Here is a 15,539-nt window from a genome sequence, read left to right as displayed (position 1 = left end):
GTTGCCATGGCTCCCTGTAAATAATTGTATTTTGCTCAATGATTTCCACTAAAAACTGAACAATTCAGAGAAGAAATATACAATAAATAATTTGTTTTAATGTGTAGCAGATACAGAACATGTATGACGTTGTCGTGCAATAGGGCAAAAAAACAATCTCTATGTTTGAAATTACTTTGGGAAGAATTTGAAGGAAACTCAAAGTTTAATTGGCTGAAAATGTTTTTATATGTTTTAGTTTGTTTTAAAAATAAGAAACTTTGAGCAATGCATTTGCACCAAGATGCCTGATGTATCAAATATGATCCAAATTAAAACCTATATATGAAAATTGATATTTAATTTCTTTTTTTGTATTTGTCAGAAGGTCCAATAAATACGGAGGAGGATTAGTGCCACTGGAAAAAAATAATAATATAAAGTCAAATTTCATCATTATTCTGATAAAACAGTCAGAATTCTGAGATTAAAGTCAGAATTCTGGTGGATTTTCAAAATAAAAGCTGTCTGAAATATATAAATGTGCCTAGTAATTATATATTTACAATAAATCTCAGTTTACACTGATATGTTTTGATTCAGACTGAAAGGAGGAAACCTCAAAATGTGATGCTGCCAATTACCGCTACACCTGATTTGGAATTTCAAAATAAAAGCCATTGGAAATGTAGCATATTAGCATAGACTGTATAAAATATGGACGTAGTATCCCTGACGTCACCCATCTGTTTCTGAAGAGCTGTTTTGAGGCCAATTGTCGGCGGGAGCCATATTGCTGCTGTCGAGCCAGTGTGACGTAAAGAGGCGGACTTTGAGCCTCCTCGCCAACAGCTACAGTGTTAGAGAAAATAAATTAACCCCCGTACAGTGTGTGCCGATAGAGAAATGAGCTATACAAACTACACTCGTCTTTTGAACCAGGCTGTAAACATGTTTATTTCTGCTGTAAAGATCGTCTTCTCTGAATTGGTGTGTATGTGGTTTCCGGTACTTCCAGAGCCAGCCTCAAGTGGATCCTTGATGAACTGCAGTTTTTAACACTTCTGCATTGGACTCATATTTTTAGACCGGAGGCTGCCGCTTGCCTATTTGTGATGATTTTTGATATTTTCAAAGTGAGATTCTTTAAAAAATCCCTGTTTCTACTGACTAAGTTCAGTTAAGACTAAAAGTAGACAGAATTCTGACTTTAATCTGAGAATTCTGACTCTTTTCTCAGAATTCTGACTTTAAAGGTGACATATTACACTCTTCTTCAGCCCTGCTTGGAACAGTCTGTTTTCTCTCTGACCACGCCCCCTCAGGAAGTGGGTGTGGCCTCGGCTGTCCAGCACGTTGATCTAATGTTTACATGTTGGCTGAATATACACGGCTGCTCACAGACCCGCGTTACTTCAACCCTCTGAATCTGATCCAGAATCTGATCCTGATGGAGAGGCGCCTGCAGCAGGACCTTTCTGAACCATTGGTCACAGATTTATTGTTTCTTGTTGTTTTATTTGTCAGTATGTCGACGTGTGTCTTGGTACACAGCGACGAACATGCAGCTATGTGGCTAGGCTAACTAGCGCTAGCACCTTCCATGAAAAATAAAAATCATCCACTAGATCTTCAAATCTGCAGACGTGGGGAGTAAAACCGACCTTTGTGTTTATTAAGACAGCCTACAACTAGCATGCCTCCCTCCTAAGCTCCTTGTTAGCACACATTTGTGCAGGGAATGAAAAACGGAGGAGGAGTTGAGTTGTATTTTATACAGTCTATGGGCTGAACAAGCTCTGAGCTCTGACTTCCGTTACAGACCGGATATTGTTGTGAAACGGCTGGTTTCAGCACACATTTACAGAAAGGTGGAGAAATCAGAACAGGGGCAGAATGGATTTTTTTCATTCTCGGGGGGTTTGTAGACATGCCAGGGAAACATATTTCAGGTAGAGAACCATTAAAAAGTCGATTTTGCATATGTCACCCTCAATCTCAGAATAATGATAATTCTAATAAAAATTGACCCACATTTTTTTCAGTGTTCCTAATCCTCTTCCATAAACAAACACTTCATTTTCAAAGAATTATAATTTTCTGGCAGTTATTTGTTGGTTCAGTCTTTTACTGGGTTAAGTCAACCCACTAACAGAGGCCTCTCTATAGCCCAGCTGTAGTAAGAAGCCTGGAGGCATTAACTTGCTGCTTAAGAGTAATGTCAGTGTCAGAACTACTTTGTGGAGTTGTAAAAATTTGCTTAGGGGCAACTGTGGCACGCATTCGCCATCTTGGGTCAAGTCTCTTAACGAATGACGCCCGTGCAGGGCAGAGCAGTTACATATGATGTGCTGCGTTCAAAGACCAAGTGGAAAAACTGGAAAAAAAACTGAAAATATCCCCCTATAGCTGCTCGTCACCTTACTTAGCCTTTGATTTAAGATTATGTTATTCACATGAGGTATTTATCTTACAATTTGACATTTTTCCCACGCCAAATGCCCCATAACGGATATCCTGTATCGTCGAAATGTAGAATTACGAGGTTTTAAAAGAGGCCTTGAAGGCAGCATAGCCATGAGTCTTCCGCCTGTCTTGAAAACATGAACGCTTCTGCTGTAGTCCGGAGGTTAGCGGCTCTGTCCGGGGCTTCTGCCGTGGCAGCTGGGGCGTACGGGTCTCACGGTAAGGGGACTGCACACCAGACCTTCTCTGGACTCATGCACGAGTGTATCAGATCCACAGGATTAGCAAAAACCCAGGCATGTGGACGCTAACCTCTCCAGGGTCAGTCCACAAACATGCTAAGTTAAGGTTGGCTAGCTCGTCATCACAGCTGTGAATCTCTCACAGGAGAACAAACTCATGCTGCTGCTGTTAAAGAGGCTAAAGAAGGATTCGGCATGTGAATGAAAGGCTCAGCAGGTCGTTTGTTTAGTAAACCAGGTACCTGTGTAGTGAAGGTGACCCGCCTCCACACTGTCATGGTGGAAGGAGGCTCTCAGAGAGGATTAGTGCCTGTCAGAGGAGCGTGTTGGTGATTACTGTGTGGAGCTTTATGTAGAAGTAGAAACACTCTGAGATAGAAACAGTGTCCCCACAGACTACTTATTAAAGTATTGACTTCAATATAAACTGACAATAAACTTCAACATCACTCAATAACCAAATGAAACATTGGAAGTCAAACGTAGGAATTTCCAGTGTTACATGTGTAGTTAATACATGCAAGTGAAACTTCAAACCACCTGCTGTATCTTGTGATCTTAATTTCCATATTCTTGTTGCAGGTTTCAAAAACAGTGACCCTGATGACTACCAGAGAGTGGTATGTACACTGTGCAAATGGCAGGAAAACTAAAGAAATGTATCTCATAGACAAGGGGTTCCCAAAAATGGGGGGCTGTGAGATTTCTTCTGGAATGTTTTTTTTTTTTTTAAGTTATCTAAAAATATTTATTTGTATTCATTTTTTTTATTTACACTTTGTTTATCTACCTTGTTTTCTTATGTTTATCATCCTTTTTGTTTGTACTGTTTATTATTATTATTTCTTAAAGGTGACATATCACACTTTTTTCATCAATATATATTGGTGTAAGAGGTCCCCAAAACATGTCTTTAAAGTTTATGCTCAAAAAAACACTTTGAAATCAGATTTTGGTCGGTCTGAAAAGCCCTCTTCTTCAGTCCTCCTCAGAACAGTCTGTTTTCTCTCTGACCACGCCCCCTCAGGAAGTGGATGTGGCCTCGGCTCTCCAGCACGTTGATCTAATGTTTACATGTTGGCTGAATATACACGGCTGCTCAGAGATCACGTTACTTCAACCCTCTGAATCTGATCCAGAATCTGATCCTGACGGAGAGGCGCCTGCAGCAGGACCTTTCTGAAGGATTGGTCACAGATTCTGTGTTTCTTGTTGTTTTATTTGTCAGTATGTCGACGTGTGTCTTGGTACACAGCTACAGCTACGACATGTAGCTATGTAGCTATGCTAACTAGCGCTAGCACTTATCCATGATAAATAAAAATCCTCCACTAGATCTTCAAATCTGCAGACGTGGGGAGTAAAACCGACCTTTGTGTTTATTAAGACAGCCTACAACTAGCATGCCTCCCTCCTAAGCTCCTTGTTAGCACACATTTGTGCAGGGAATGAAAAACAGAGGAGGGATTCAGTATTATTTTATACAGTCTATGGGCTGAACAAGCTCCGAGCTCTGACTCCGTGACAGACCGGATATTGTTGTTACGTAACAAAAACACTGAAGTCTGAAACGGCTGGTTTCACACACATTTACAGAAAGGTGGAGAAATCAGAACAGGGGCAGAATGGATTTTTTTCATTCTCGGGGGGTTTGTAGACATACCAGGGACACATATTTCAGGTAGAGAACCATTAAAAAGTCCATTTTGCATGATATGTCACCTTTAATTATATATTTTTTGTATTACTTAAAGGCACTATGAGGAGTTTTTAACTGGCTGAGAAACAGACTGAAACTGATACTGATGCCTCTTTATGACCCTCAAAAGCAAACAAGACCCTCCACAACAACCCTGATACCTTCTCTGTTGTCATTTTTACTGCCTGAAACTGTTCTGAGGGGGTAGGTGTCAGAACCGATGATTGACATCTCGCTCTAGAAACACCCTTTTTTGGCTGTTTTCATGTCAAATAATCACATTGCGTGATAAATCTAAATGTTAAAAGACAACAGGATGAGGTTATTGTCTGAAGACACTAATTTTGCAATTACAGGACAAGAGATAAGATGTAACACTTTGTCCACAAGGGGGCGCCAGAATCGATACAAACCAGAGGTTCCTCACAGCAGCTTTAAGTATCATTTATTAACTTGTGGTGAATAAAGAAATACTGAAAAAATGCAAGAAAAAAAGCTGAATGAAAAACAGTAAAAAAAATAGTAGATAAGTGGACTTACTTTGATCTGCACAATCTCACTACTGGGAATACTTTGAAGCCATTACAGCTCAATGTGTAGCTGCTGCCTGAATCAATCTGTCCACCAATTCTTCAACTCTTTGTACCCATCAGTCACTAAAGCCCAAATGATGTAGAGAAATAGAGCCATAGAGATGTTAGTGGTGTTTGAACATCTTGGTTTGTAGAAAGTTTAAAAAAAATCACCCAGTTTAGGCAAAGGCTAACATAACTACGGAAGCCTCAAGTGGACGTGCATCTATACCATAAACTGTATAGATGATGGACGTAGTATCTGTGACATCACCCATCTGTTTCTGAAGCTCTTTTTGAGCTTTGAGGTTTGAGCCTCCTAGCCAACAGCTACAGTGTTCCCGCCTGTCAATCATGTCAGTCATGCCCTTATTTGGACAGAACTTGTAATCTAAAAAAAAAATCTCCCCCCCGTACAGTATGTGCCAATCAAGAAATGAGCTGTCCAGACTTTTTTGAACCAGGCTGTAAACATGTTTAATTCTGCTGTAAAGATTGTCTCTTTGAATGGGTGTGTATGTGGTTTCGGGTACTTCAGGAGCCAGCCTCAAGTGGACACTTGAGGAACTGCAGTTTTTAACACTTCTGCAGTGGCTTCAATTATAGCGGCTGGAGGTTGCCATTTGGTGTATATACCATGTGGCAACCTCTGTTCCTGCTATGGGGAATAACTTGGGGGGGGAAAACAACATATTTGACATTATTTTTGACAAAAGAAAACTCAATGTTTTTCTATTCATTGATCGATAATTGATCATTAACACTTTCAAAGATCGATCACACAGATTACTTAAAATTTACATCCATAATTGAACTATTTGCTAACACAGTTCCCATCTTTCTGAGGGACTCAGCCTCTCTGGAACACCTTTTTTATATCATGTCCAAGGGGCAACCTCCGGTCTAAAAATATGAAGCCCATGCAGAAGTGTTATAAACTGCAGTTCATGGAGCGTCCACTAGAGGCTGGCTGCAGAAACACCAGAAACCACATACACACTCATTCAAAGAAAGCGGTCTTTACATCAGAAATAAACATGTTTACAGCCTGGTTCAAAAAACAGCTTTGGTCTGTATAGCTCATCTCTCTATCAGCACACACTGTACTGGGAGTTAACTATTTTATAACACTGCCATTTCAAAGATATTAAGATTAAGACTTTTGCCCAAATAAGGGCATGACTGACTTGATTGACAGGTGGGCACCCTGTAGCTGTTAGTGTGGAGGCTAAAAGCCCGCCTCTTTACCTCACACTAACTCGACAGTAGTTTGGTTGAGTTCAACATTTCCAATATGGCACCCGCCGACGATTGGCTTCAAAACCGCGCTTCAGAAACAGATGAGTGACGTCACGGATACTATGTCCATCATTTATACAGCCTATGGTATGGATGCAAATCCACTTGAGGCTTCTGTAGTTGTTTTGGTTGATCTTTCCTTTGAGAACCAGTTTGTCTTCAAACTGTATGAATATGAATATGTATGTATACAGACAAACCAAGATGTTCAAACACCACTAACATCTCTACGGCTCTATTTCTCTCCATTATTTGGACTTTAGTAACTGATGGGTACAAAGAGTTGAAGAATTGGTGGACAGATTGATTCAGGCAGCAGCTACAAATTGAGCTGTAATGGCTTCAAAGTATTCCCAGTAGTGAGATTGTGCAGATCAAAGTAAGTCCACTTATTTTTGCCACTGACAGACAGATTGTTACAGGAAGGGTCTTACGATATCGCCTAACAGGTCCCCAAAGATTCAGACTATGATGTGTGGTTGAAATTTCTTTGTAATTCAAAGCACCAGACTTCATTTTGTGCAGATGTTTTGATAGATGCATGGATATAACCCTCCGCCTTCCTTTTTTTACACCAACATCTTACCTGAAGTTGTCATGCGGTCCATTGTCACTGCACAGTCTCAAGATTTTTCTCGATAATGATGGGTTCACTGAGAGTAAAATGAAAATACAAGAGCTGATATTTTCTCTGTCTCTGCCTCCACAGCTCTATGAAACTGCCAACAAGTACCATTTCTACCACAGCCTGGCCCTGCTGGGTGCTGCCCACTCTGGTAAACCTGCTGTGGTGAGTTTGGAAGCTTGATGCCCACACACAGGGCTGGATACACTTGAGTGGGCTTTAAAATTGATCCAGCTGGAAATAGGCCAGTAGAATAACTGAACACAGTTTTTTGATTGTGTCCTGGTTTTATCAGAATTTTTCCTCTAGAATTTCCAGAACATAAAAACCCTGAACTCCTCGTATTGTTGCTGTAAGAGTGTTTAAAAATGAATCCACCACTGCTCATCTAATTAAAACCAACAAGCATTATAAAAAGCACGAGTGGTTACACTTTAATTACTGCAGGTAACTGGATGAAGACCTCCTTTGTGCAAACACACTAGTTCTTATGCACACTAGTCAAGTCAACTTTATTCATATAGCACATTTAAAACAACAAGTGTTGGCCAAAGTGTTTTACAAATTAAAAAGTACATGAAGACAACAATAAACAACAACTAGATCATATACAAACTAATGTTCAATACACCGTCATCTGAAAATATTCAACAATTATTAAAACAGCTGGTTGTAGTCAGGGGTGTGTCTGGACTCCTTTTTCACAGGGGTGTCTTAAAGGGGGTACTGACTTCTGCAGGCTTGGATAAGACACACACATGCACCTGTCCCATTAACAGCCTGTTTGTGTGGCAGTCTCGTTAACCAGCAGTAGGACGAGGTGCTGATAGTAGTGGGCACTGTCAACGTCTGTCTGGATCTTTATGTCGTGTTTCTGTGACACAGTGTGGCGTGTGTGTTTACATGTTACAGTCATGCTCAGTCTCTGGAAATACGTGTGTAGTAGTGTGAGATTCAGAAACAGAGAAAATCACAGCGACTGTTGTGAATGTTTTCTTCTTCTTTTGCTGTTTAATGCAGTTAGCATTCTTCTTCTTCAGTTGTTTAATGCGGTTAGCAAACAGCTTTAAAGGTGACATATTACGCTCTTTTTCATCAATATATATTGGTCTAAGAGGTCCCCAAAACATGTCTTTAAAGTTTATGCTCAAAAAAACACTTTGAAATCAGATTTTGGCATGCCTGAAAAACCCTCTTCTTCAGCCCTCCTCAGAACACTCTGTTTTCTCTCTGACCACGCCCCCTCAGGAAGTGGATGTGGCCTCGGCTCTCCAGCACGTTGATCTAATGTTTACATGTTGGCTGAATATACACGGCTGCTCACAGACCCGCGTTACTTCAACCCTCTGAATCTGATCCAGAATCTGATCCTGATGGAGAGGCGCCTGCAGCAGGACCATTCTGAACCATTGGTCACAGATTTAGTGTTTCTTGTTGTTTTATTTATCAGTATGTCGACGTGTGTCTTGGTACACAGCTACAGCTACGACATGTAGCTATGTGGCTATGCTAACTAGCGCTAGCACTTTTCCATGAAAAATAAAAATCATCCACTAGATCTTCAAATCTGCAGACGTGGGGAGTAAAACCGACCTTTGTGTTTATTAAGACAGCCTACAACTAGCATGCCTCCCTCCTAAGCTCCTTGTTAGCACACATGTGTGCAGGTAATGAAAAACGGAGGAGGGGTTGAGTTGTATTTTATACAGTCTATGGGCTGAACAAGCTCCCAGCTCTGACTCCATTACAGACCGGATGTCGTTGTGACGTATGAAAAACACTGAAAACTAAAACGGCTCGTTTCACACACATTTACAGAAAGGTGGAGAAATCAGAACAGGGGCAGAATGGATTTTTTTCATTCTCGGGGGGTTTGTAGACATGCCAGGGAAACATATTTCAGGTAGAGAACCATTAAAAAGTCAATTTTGCATGATATGTCACCTTTAAGACGCTCTGTATCCACCGTCTGGAGGGAATACTGTATTACAACCAGGCACCGGTAAAAACGATGAAAAATTGTACTTTTAAAATGAGAAAATATTCAAAGTAACTCTTTGATTTTTACTAAGTGAACAAATATTCGAAAATCATTGCCCATCCCTTATCACTATACTATAATTATTTTACATTATAGTGTAAAACAATGGAACAGTAACATAAATCTTCTTGTTCTACTTTACGAAACTGAAAGCTGCTGAGAAGCTGAGGTTGGGCCAACTACTCGTCTGACATGCAAAAAATCACTGAAATCTGAAAAAATACATCAAACTTTTTATTCATGAATAAAAAATAATCAACTCGTAAAATAGTCAACCAACAATATGAGGCCCCAGCTCACCCTTTCCCTCCTACTCCAAACAAAAGGTAACAGGTGGCTTAAATGAATACAATAATCCCGCCCCTATCCATATGACCCAGTATTTACTCAATCAATGTGACCACACAACAAACCATACCATAAACAAACAACAAAAATAACAACACAAGAATATACAAACAATAACCTACCCCAACCCTCAAATAATTCAAGTCAACATTTAAAGCACGAATAAAAGAAATGTGTAAAGACATAAAAAAAGTTCCTTGAACCTTGTTGCAACAAAGCCCAATAGTCCATTTATCTTAAATCCCGCCTCTGACCATTCAAATAGCCAATCAGAGTGTCGGGCCTCGGGGGGCCAGTTAGATTATGGAGCCTGAGTCACCCATAGCCACTCCTTAAGACACACCCCTAGTTTAAGTCTACGTTTTTCACATCCATTTCATTGTATTGAGCTAAATCGGTACAAGAACACACCTTTATAAAGAAGGAGGACTTTTATTCTTTCTCATCTGTTTCATGATGTAGTGATTTCAACATCCCTTTGATCTGTTGAACGTCTTCAATCAAAGCTAACGTGTGAGAGAACTTGATCCTGCTCTAGTGAGCCAGGTCACCGCCCACACGTGAGTGCTAGACTCAGTGAAACTGGCGTCCTCTGGAGACGGATGGATTGACGCTCTGATGCTGTAATGATACGCCTGTAGTTGTCTTAAGACTGTTAGCGGAGGCTGAGGGAGCTAACAGGTCATAAAAACTGTAAACCAGACAAGCATCAAACATCAGCTCGTCTCAAGTGACAGGTTAAGTTCATCCATTTTATAATGTAAAACTACCTCTGCTACTCACCACTGCACTTTATCATATTATTTTAGCCTGTACATATTAGTCAAGCCTATTTTTTGTTTCTTGTATTTATAGCTAAGGTTATTGTTATTATATTTTTATTTTATTTTTTATTGTAGTTCTTATTCTTATTCCTATTCTTATGCCTTGTACAAAGAGAGCACAGTTTACCAAAGTCAAATTCCTTGTGTGTTCAAGCATACTTGGCGAATAAAGCTGATTCTGATTCTGATTCTGATCCAGACACAGGTCTTGGAGGGGGTGTTATTTAGTGAGTTTGGCCATTTTTGATGGTCTTAAAGATTGAAGCACAAAGTCTGTTTTTAATATATATTTCTAAGTTTTAATTCTATGATTTATTTATTTATTTAATTTGTTTATTTTATCTATGTATTCATTTATTTTGTGTATGTATTTATTTTATTTATGTATTAATTAATTAATTAATTAACTAACTTATTTATTAATTTATTTTATTAATTTATTTTATTAATTAATTCATTTATTGTATTTATTGTATTTATTGTTTAACTTATTTATTTATTGTATTTATTTATTCATTTATTTTGTTTCTTATTTATTGTATTTATTTATTCATTCATTCATTCATTCATTAATTCATTTATTTATTTACTTATTGTTTGTTTATTTTTTTATTTATTTTCCAGACATTGCAGTTTTTCTTAACTTACTGAAACAAATAAACCTGCAGTCTAACTTGTAAAACGCGGTTACATTTACAAAAATCTGAAAACATCTTAAAATATAACGTACATTAACTTGTTCAGTTCTCCTCCTCTTTGCAGTGCTGCTCTGTATTTGAATGTTCTCCATGTAGACTTGATAGATTAATTAAAACCGGTTCTCCTGTGTCTCCTCTATCCAGGCTGGAGCCCTCCTGATAGCAGGCATGGGGATGTTCTGCGGCTCTCTGTACCACCAGGCCCTCACAGGGGACCCCGGTCTACGCAAGGTGGCCCCCATGGGGGGCATGGCTATGATCGCTGGCTGGCTGGCCATCATTCTCTGAGCTGTAACAGTCCCTCCTCCTCCTCTGAGCCGTAACGTGGCCCTGAACTGTCACACTGAGGATGGATGAAGTGGAGAGCCTGTGAGAGTCATCTGAGAAGTTAAAAGTGCTGAGTCATGACACCGTGGAGCCGCTCCCTGTCCGGGGTTGTGAGTGTCAGCAGAAGATAAGGTCACGGCAGGATTATCACTTTTGTAGCATCGCTGTCTGCCTCTGATGATTCCCTTTGATGATTTAAGTCACATGTCAGGTTACACTGACTAACAATAAGTACAGTGAGTCATAAAGCATGAACAATTAGTGACACTATTATAGATACCAAATGAGTTCATGGAGGAACACTTAAAGGCTGATAGAAATGCTCTAGATAAGTTTGTGACTGTGAATAGTTTAATGCTTCTTCATTGTTTTATTTTGACCCTTTTCTACTCTGTTGCAGTAAATATAATTACTCTATATTAAAGTCACAGGGATTGCAAAATAAGTGGAAAAAAACTGCGTGTGAAAAGTTTGAAAATAAATAAATGCCTTTTTGTAGACATTGTGTAGTGGGTTTCTCTTACTTTCAAAGTGATCTAAAACACTATTAAACAATCTCAGGTCCAAAATAAGATCAGACGCTGTGTAAAGTATTTATGAGAGAAGAATCTGATGAATTGCAAAACATTCAAACCGTATTAGTGTAATGAGAAATAGTGCAAAGACAACATATCAGATGTTGAAACAGAAAAATGTTATTGTTTATTCCACATTAATGGTAATTTTAAATGTGATGCCATCAACACATTTTAAAACAGTTGTGTTTGCAAAAATTGTGTTGCATCATCTCTTCTTTTAACAAGTTAGTAATTACAGTTTATTTAGTATAGCACCTTTCACAGCATAGTCACAAAGAGCTTCACAGAGAATCAAAATCGACCGGACAAATACAATGTGCAATAAATAAGACAATAATGAAAGCAGACAACATGGCAAATTACAGAAGATGGTCAAAAGCCATGACAAACAAGTGTGCCTTAAGGTGTTTTTTAAAGACAGCGCGGCGCACTTGGGGCAGAAGATTGTTTCAGAGAGATGGAGCCACATCAATCAATCAATCAGTCAATCAATCAATCAATCCATCCATCCATCCATCCATCAGTCAATCAATCAGTCAATCAGTCAATCAGTCAATCCATAAATCCATAAATCAATCCATAAATCAATCCATAAATCAATCCATCCATCCATCCATCCATCCATCCATCCATCCATCCATCCATCAATCCATCAGTCAGTCAATCAATCAGTCAATCAATCAATCAGTCAATCAATCAGTCAATCAATCAGTCAATCAATCAATCAATCAGACTTTATTTATAAAGCCCTTTTCATACAATGACATTGTAACAAAGTGCTGTAAATAAAAACAACTTAAAATAGAATACATTTAAAAAAAATCCCAGCCCTGACTCCAAACCCACCCCACAATCCTATGGTTGAGAACACAATATGTGCAACAATAATAATAATAACAATAAAAATTAAAGCCGCAAGCGGCGATGAACAGGCCCTCACACACCTGCAGCCGCCGCCTACGCGAGCCGCCGACACATGTAAACCACCGCCTGATATTTGCCACCACATGATGTGAAAGCAAGATCTGAGAGTATATACCGCCTGTGCCCCTTGGGTGGTGCAAATGTTCCAAGTTTTTGGCAGATTGCCAAGAAAACCTCCAAACTTGACAGTGTGCCACGCCCACAATTTTAGTCTGAACAGAATTCCTTCAATAGTTTTTACATTTTCACATTGAAATCTGAATGTGTGTTGATGGACTGCCTGAAAGTCAGCATCGCCTGGTCTGGCCACCGCCTGATGATTTTTGGAGATTTGATCATTTGAAAGTCTTAAAAAAACATTGTTTTGGTTTATGTTGAGACTTTTTGCTTTAATTTGAATGCAAAGTTAACATGTGTAACAATGAGCGTTGTTCTTAGTGTTACTTTGGATAGCAGTGATGTGAACCTTATAGTGTTCATATTTGTGTATTAATATGTTTCAGTCAGAGATGATTTGAAACAGACAGATTTTTAGTAAACAGACGTTTATTACCAATTTTAAGAAGAACTCAAAGGAAATACAAATAAGAGCATTTGAAATATATAAAAAAAAATGTAGCCCAAAAAAAAAAACAATATAACACATTAATAACAGTAATTTACATGTGCAAGAAATAATATATTACAAACAATTAAGAAACAGCTTATACACAACAGTATTTGTACATGTTGATCTGGGAAGTGGTTCATCAGCAAGGTGCTGGCATCTGATCAGGTGGCCTCATGGTGAGTGAGCTTGTCTGTGGGAAAAGCAAATAGACATATTATCAGGATAAATTGTATATTATAATGTGTGATAAGAAATGCTAGAATCACTTGAACACGAATTGGTATTTGAATGAAATTTTTAGGAAAGTACCATCTGCATTGTCTGCATCCACTGAAGAGTTGAAACATAGAAAGATACATTAAGCAATGATGTTTTGCATGGAAAAGTGTGCATTGTTTGTTCAATTGTGTTGTTGTTGTTGTTGTTGTGTTGCCATACTGCTTTGTTCAAGTCGTAGGGATATTTTGATGATACCAATGTTTGTTCATGTCTTGTTTAAGCATTGATTAGTAACTACATGAATTGTTTTTTAAACAAGGATAATGAAAGTACTTACTTCCTTTGGCAAATGCTTGGACAAGCATTTTAATTTCCATTTTGTTTTGTAATTTTTCCTGTAACTCCTGGATGGTGTTGTCCTTTAGTCCAGATGTGCAGCTTGACTCATCACAACAGATTTTTGCTGCTGGATCTCCTTCCTTGCATATTTAAATGAGTTCTGCAGGGCTTGTTTCTCCTTTGCATTTTGATGCACCACCTGAAAGTCTGCCACGCCCACAATTTTAGTCGGAACAGAATTCCTTTAACAATTTTTAATCGTCAATATGTCTGCTATAGAATGTGAATTATTTGGACTGAATTGGAGAAAAGCCCTAGGAGGAGCCCTCAGAAGTATGCACCCTTATTTGGGCGTCATTCTTCACACTCAAAAAACTCTATGCATAGGGTGTTTTTTTTTTTCCTCTAGGGGGCGCTACTGAGAATTTTTTTGCGAGACCTATAATAACTTGCAATTTTCACCAGACCCGATGAGTGTGCAAAAATATCCGTGCTTTCATTCACATTCAGTGGTCCAAAAATGCATTTTAAGTGGCGGAAGAAAGAATAATCCTTAGGGTGCTCGGGCCCTAAATATTTGTATTTAACTCACTAAAAAAGTATTCTGTAAGACATCTCACGGCCCCCCATTTGTTTCTTGAGACCACCCACGGGGTCCCGACCATAGAGTACGGTTTAGACCTGCTCTGTTTGTAGAGTGTCTTGGGATACCCGACCTCATACATGTGTCGACATCAGGTGTTACCTTTGATCGACCAGAGCTCCAGTTCTTGTCTCATCTTGAACTCATTCATGTTTCTTTTCACTCCATCTCTCAGAGTAAACCGTTACACTTCAGGATGCTTCCATCATCCTCACATAGTTTGATTTAAATGGTGCTGATGGCTGCTGAGAGACTGTATCTGGAACTGAACTCAGATGTGTGGTGCTCAAAGCTAGCTCATAGCTCGGTGCTGCTGTCTGTGAGCTGCTCCCATACACTGTATAAAATATGGACGTAGTGTCCGTGACGTCACCCATCTGTTTCTGAAGAGCTGTTTTGAAGCCAAATGGCAGCGGCAGCCATATTGCTGGCGTCGAGCCAGTCCAACAGCTGCAGTGTTCCCAAAGGCAGCTGTGCCTCTCATTGAAGGACTAGTAATCTCAATATCTTCAACATTGCTGCGTTAGAAAAAAATTCACCCCCCTCACAGTGAGAGGACATCGAGAAATGAGCTATCCAGACTCCACTCGTCTTTTGTACCAGGCTGTAAACATGTTTATTTCTGCTGTAAAGATCGTCTTTTTCCCATTCATGTGTATGTGACTTCCTGTACTTCCGGAGCCAGCCTCAAGTGGATCCTCGATGAACTGCAGCTTTTAACACTTCTGCATTGACTCATATTTTTAGACCGGAGGATGCCGCTTGGCTGCTCTGTTTAAACCTACCTCCCACTGCTGGAGGAGCCGGGCCATGTCAGCGTCACTGTAGTGCCGGATATCTTTCTTTTTCTTAGTCTTTCCTCCGCCTTCAGTCTCTGAAACAACACACAGGAGATGTGTAAAGAGTAGCAGGACCAAACATCTCCACCTGAAGTCGGCCGCCATGCTTACAGATGGAGGGAGATGATTGGCTGCACAGTCTGCCGCCGGTCACATGACGGGGGGGGTGTCTTACCGCCATCTACTCTCCCGTAGTGTGTAACTTCAGTGTGTTTTACATCAGGTAACATTCTACATCATGCAAACATGAAAAAGAATAACCAATGA

The 15,539-nt window shown here is 39.4% G+C and overlaps 1 protein-coding gene across 1 annotated transcript; it reads left to right on the top strand.

The window, feature by feature from the left end:
• Window positions 1–2,535: 2,535 nt before the first annotated feature.
• Window positions 2,536–11,622, top strand: tmem256 (transmembrane protein 256). The gene is made up of 4 exons (XM_034677108.1): window positions 2,536–2,664; window positions 3,270–3,307; window positions 6,967–7,047; window positions 10,938–11,622. Exons 1-4 carry the CDS (start codon window positions 2,583–2,585, stop codon window positions 11,079–11,081), a joined length of 345 nt encoding a protein of 114 aa, XP_034532999.1. The 5' UTR covers window positions 2,536–2,582; the 3' UTR covers window positions 11,082–11,622.
• Window positions 11,623–15,539: the final 3,917 nt, after the last annotated feature.

The sequence above is a fragment of the Notolabrus celidotus genome, chromosome 23 (genome assembly GCF_009762535.1).
Source record: "Notolabrus celidotus isolate fNotCel1 chromosome 23, fNotCel1.pri, whole genome shotgun sequence".
Classification (NCBI taxonomy): Eukaryota; Metazoa; Chordata; class Actinopteri; order Labriformes; family Labridae; genus Notolabrus; species Notolabrus celidotus.
This window is presented reverse-complemented; position numbering and strand designations above follow the sequence as displayed.